General features: G+C 38.8%; 1 protein-coding gene across 1 annotated transcript; it reads left to right on the top strand.

The window, feature by feature from the left end:
* Positions 1-3,006: 3,006 nt before the first annotated feature.
* Positions 3,007-5,320, top strand: LOC145617435 (uncharacterized). The gene has a single exon (XM_081672140.1). It carries the CDS (start codon positions 3,516-3,518, stop codon positions 5,118-5,120), a length of 1,605 nt encoding a protein of 534 aa, XP_081528266.1. The 5' UTR covers positions 3,007-3,515; the 3' UTR covers positions 5,121-5,320.
* Positions 5,321-5,795: the final 475 nt, after the last annotated feature.

Here is a 5,795-nt window from a genome sequence, read left to right as displayed (position 1 = left end):
GAATGACATGATATCAGAAGAGGGTGCAAGTAGTTAAAGAGACTTTTGGGCACACAGAGCAAAGAAGAACAGATTTTGACAGAATAGAGCTGAGCAGAACAATTTATTTATATTCAGCAAAGCAAAGCATAAAGGGATCAGCGGACCAAAGCAAATTTCAGCAAAGCAGAGCAAACCATATTAGCTCAAAAAAACATGGCTTTATTGTTTTCTTAATATTATTTTTGTAATTTTTCTAATGAACCTATATTACATATGTATAAAGCTCAAGTAGATGCAACATGATTCATACTTCGTATTACATTGATCTTACATGACGTTCCTACTCTTAATGTAATGCAAAAAAATACATGATGCAACATCAATACTCTTTTAGCAGATGAAAATTGCTTGCAATAAAATAACCCACATTGCTACATTAATCTGATTGTCGGTCATTAGATGCTGCATGGAGATGTTTAATTTGACTTTTGATCACACTAAATAAAATATATGAATGTCATCGCCTTCCAAGTTTCAAAGGGTTTGATCTCCAATTTTAAATTTGATTTCGATCAGACTAATAAATACATAACGACTTTATGCTAATTATTTGATTAATTGCTGAAGTTTAATCTTATATTAAAATTGTAAGATATGAAGTATATAAGGTCCTTTCTTGATTGAAATCATTTTTAAATATCTCAATCACATAGTATATTCTTAACTCTTATGAGTAATAGATACATTTGTTATTCAAGATCTAGTGATTCTGATTGCATGACCCAAAGAGTAAGCTAAAAAAAAAAAAAAAAAACCATGATATCAACAATCTCTCAACTCTCAAGTATTGAATATTTGAATCCAAAGTATATTGAAAATAAAAGCGAACCTATTATTATGTGATTATGAAAGTTAATACGCAGTCAATTGTTCCCCTACTTGAAACTTTTTTTGACCTTTTATCTTGATTATTGTTGGAATTATGCAGTTAGATCACTTAGATAGTTAGATGACAGGTAAATGTAATCTATATGATGGCTAGGTGTGAGGTCATGCTCAATATTTCATCTGATGTAGGCTTTTTCTACCGAAAAAAGACTTGCACACGCAAGTAAATACTCTAGCAACATAGGGACATATATAACGAGTCAAAACATGTCAAATATTAACTACTTGTTCTGGCTAAGATTGATAGATAAATTGAGCTTAAGTCTAGGCAAGCTCACCAAAGCATTCATATAATTTGTTCAAGTTTTGGCTAGTTTATTAAGCTTAGACAGTTGTCATAACGAAGTGTTGAAAAGCTTTTTAGTTTATTGATGCTTATAAACTATCATTATACTCATGGAAAAGGTGATAAAACTAAAGGTACAATACTTGCAAGTAAAGGATACCTTCCTAAAAAGATACCTAATTATATACATATATCACATTGATTTCCTAATAATAGTATTTAAATGTAAATTCATCAATTGTACGTAGATGAGAAGATGACATTGATGTTTTTGTTGCTATATATTAGAGGCCATGCATGGTTAGAATCTAACTACTTGCTATTTGTTTTGTTTTGTTTTATGAGTTGGTTATATGTCAATTAAAATAGTAATTTTGATGTCATTGTTTTACACCTTGCTGGCTTGCTACACTCACTAGGATTTGGACAAAAATTGGATAATTCATCACCCTAACCCTTCATTTAAAGAAAGATCACCAATTCATATATATTACCATATATGTATTCAATCTTCACCAATAATTTAACCATAAATATGTGAAAACATTCATCAACAAGTTCACTCTTCCAATAATTTAATCACATTCTTAAATTATTTGATTTGCTCCAATAATTTATTACTCTAAATGCATATTCAGTTCACCTTATTTTCACTTTTTTCATTTAATAATAAGTTCAGATAAGTTCAGAAACATTCAGTTATGATAACAGTTTTCTAAATTCAAATTACAACTAAAATGAGTTAAATAAGCTATGTTATATTAGTTTAGAGTGTAAAAATCAAGTGAACTGAACACACCCAAAACTTCATTTTAAAGAAGTAAAGTAATCACCGATATACATATTCATATTTCACCAATAATTGTAACAAAATCATAATCAAATAATACACCCTTCCAATAATTTAATCACATTCTTAAAATAATTGATTTGCTTCCAATAATTTAATCACATTCTTAAAATAATAAATTAATCAATAAATAATTACTCCGTAAAACCCTTAATATTTATAGTCGTTTAGTAATTTATACGCAGTTTCGCTACCCTACACATAAAGATGGGCACGGGCCGTGCCGGCACGCGGGCGGCACGACTCCGGCACGGCCCGGCACGGGCACGGTGGCCGGCACGGCACGGCACGGCGGCACGCCGGCGTGCCGTGGGCCGTGCCGTGAACAACTTTTTTGGGACCGGCACGGGCACGGCCCGTGGCACGGCGGACGGCACGGTGGCCGGCACGTGGGCCGGCACGCCGGCACGACCCGCCGGCACGGCACGTGGCACGGCCCGGCACGGCCAGGCACGGCTAGGCACGGCCCGGCACGGCCAGGCACGTAGTATTTTTTTTTTTTTATATGCATTTTTGTTTTTAATTCGTTTTTTTTTAACATTTATTTTTTTTTTTTAAGAAAAAAAAAAAAAAAAAAAAAAATTAAAAACGGCACGGTTTGGCCCGCGGCCCGGCACGGCACGGCCCGCTAGGCACGTGGGCCGTGCCGTGCCGTGGGCTGGGGTGTGCCAATCCCAGGCACGGCACGGCACGGCACGCCGCGGAGCCGGCACGGCACGGCACGGCACGGGCACCACCCCGGCACGGCCAGGCACGGCCCGCGGCGGCACGGGCACGGCCCGTGCCCATCTTTACCTACACACTAATCCACAAGCACGCTTTGTTGATACCGCGGCTGGTAACCGAGTACCGGCTATCAATGTCAAAACCGTAAATCCACAAAACCATAAATCAAACCCCCCACCTTTCCAACTCATCACGCGTCACCACCGAAACTTCCGGTAATCCTGTTACTTTTTCTCTCTCTATCTCCTCCATTTTCCTCCTTTTATTCCCTTCTTTTTCTTTTTCTCTCCATTTTTATTTTTTCTTCCTCACTCAACTCCATACTTCCAGAGTTAAACCAACCTACTCCATTTTTCTTTTTTCTCAAATCTCAACAAATAAAAAAATAAATTAAATCAAATGTTAATACAGTTTGTTTACATATGACAGAGAGAAAAATTCCGGCGTAAAACCACCATGATTTCCCGATTTACCCCTGATTTTCCGGTATATCCTCTCTTTTCTTCGCCGTCTTCCCGCGTTTCTCTCGTCGGTGCTAACCATACCTCCGCCAGATTCTGCTCTCGCTAAACCTCCATTTTTCTCTCTCCTAATTCATTTTTTTTTCTGTTAATTAAACACAAATTTTTTTTAATCAGCAATTGTAAAGCGAGAAATTCATCGATTTTTTTTTTTTTGAATTTTATACAATTTTTTGGATTTTTTTGGTTGTGGAAATTTGATATGAAGAAGGTTCCATACAACGGTGAAGCTGTGTTAATGGAGTTACCGGCGAAGCCGAGCTTTGTACGAAACTTTCTGGTGAAGATTTTGGTGTTTTGTGTCTTCATTTTCTGCTTTCGATTTGCTTACGTTGTTACAATCCGAGGTGAATCCTGCGATGTCGGCGATTTCTGCTTCTTTTCCATGCCGGAATCATTCAATTTCGCCGGAACAACGACAATCGCCGCCGTATCATCCGCCGCCGTCGTTTCTACCGAGGCTGTTTCCGACGATCGGAAAAACATCCTATACACCAGCAAAAACTGGCGGAAATCCGTTCAATATTACTCCTCGGTTTTTCAGGATCTGATTGCCGAAGGTTTTCTGTCTCCTGAATCGAAATCCTTGTGCGTTGATACGGCGTTAGGGCAGGAGGTTCTCGCATTGAAGGAGCTCGGAATCTCCGACGCCGTCGGAGTGGCGAAGACGGCGGCGAAGCCGCTAGTGGTGGCGATGAAAAACTCCGGCCGCCGTCAGCCGTTTGAGAATAACACCTTTGATTTCGTGTTCTACGGCGGTGGTGGGAGGATTGATAGTCTGAGCAAATTCGAAGAAATCGCGGTCGAAATCGGACGGACGCTGAAGCCCGAAGGGTATTTGGTAGTCCACACTAGAACAAATGATACATACAGTTTACATTCGTTAATTGCTTTATTCAATTGTTGCACATTTATTAAATCCCGTGAAATTCAGGGTTACATTGGTGATGATAATAGTGTTGATGATGGTAGTAGTGTTATGATTCGTGAGGTTGTGATGAAGAAGGAAGAATTTGGTTCAATTGTGTATAGTGGTGGTGTTAAGGAGTGCTCGGTTGTGCCGGGGTATAAGCAGGAGATTGTTCGAAAAGCCGAGGAATTGATACCGGTGGAGCCATTGAAACCATGGATTACATTGAAAAAGAATATACAGAATGTCAAGTATTTGCCTTCAATGGTGGATATTAGTTTTAAGAGTAGGTATATATATGTAGATGTAGGAGCTAGGAGTTATGGTTCGAGTATTGGGAGCTGGTTTAAGAAGCAATACCCGAAACAGAACAAGACGTTCGAGGTTTATGCCATTGAGGCTGATAAATCATTTCATAAAGAGTATGAGGCTAAGAAGAAATGGGTGAATTTGTTGCCTTATGCTGCTTGGGTGAAGAATGAGTCCTTATTTTTCGAGGTTAATCACGATCCCGGGGATGATCCTGAGGAGAAAGGGAGTAAAGGGCGCGGTATGGGAAGGATTAAGCCTGTTCAATCGCATGATGGAGTGTCCAGTGGTGTTGATGAGATTGTAGGGTTTGACTTTGCTGAGTGGTTGAAGGCTACTGTGACTGAGAGAGACTTTGTGGTGATGAAGATGGATGTTGAAGGGACCGAATTTGATCTTATCCCTAGGTTGTTTGAGACTGGGGCAATATGTTTGATCGATGAGATCTTCCTCGAGTGCCATTACAATCGGTGGCAGAGGTGTTGCCCGGGTGAACGGAGTGCCAAGTATGAGAAGACGTACGATCAGTGCTTGGACCTGTTTACTTCTCTCAGAGAGCGTGGCGTTCTTGTTCATCAATGGTGGTGATCTTTGGTAACAGACCATACTTGAATGACTTTATTGCTTTTCTTGTATTTTGTCTAATAGCTCTGTTTACTAGCAATGCTGTTCATGTTATTAAATTCACAGTTAATTCTCAATCATAGAAGTTGTCTTAGGATCTTTACTTGCAAATGAAAATTATACTTCATTCAGTTATACCATATTCTTTGATATAATTGTTTCTGTTCATTGTTGTTGATCTATTCTCATTCCTGACTATATCTTGGCAAATAATACTTTGATTATGTATCTAAGACGAAAACTCTTAACTGGTTTCGATAATGGATCCCTGAACCTAATGTTTTCTGTTAGTTTTTCGTTGCTGAGTGTTATTTTCGTACCACTTCTGGATTGGCATGATCGTGCATTTTCCTATGGGCTCCTTTGTGTATATGTTATTATGGTGCCAAATTTTGCTTCCCTGTAGCAATTTGTGGCACGTTTGATTGACGAAGCTGCATTGTCTTCAGGATAGAATTTTTGATGCTTACTAGTGTTATTTAGCAATGAATGGTTCATGTTGAATCGCTTTTGTTGACCCCCGCCCATATTCCCTCGCTCTTCTCCTCCCGCAATAAAAGAAGATAAAGGGAAGGCAATGAGTAAAGTGAAGATTAGAGGGAACAAATATGCATGGAACTTTGTTGAAATTGATTGCCA

This window comes from Chenopodium album, chromosome 26 (genome assembly GCF_948465745.1).
Source record: "Chenopodium album chromosome 26, dcCheAlbu1.1, whole genome shotgun sequence".
Lineage (NCBI taxonomy): Eukaryota > Viridiplantae > Streptophyta > Magnoliopsida > Caryophyllales > Amaranthaceae > Chenopodium > Chenopodium album.
Note: the sequence above shows the minus strand (reverse complement) of the source record. Positions and strands in the feature narration are given on the sequence as shown.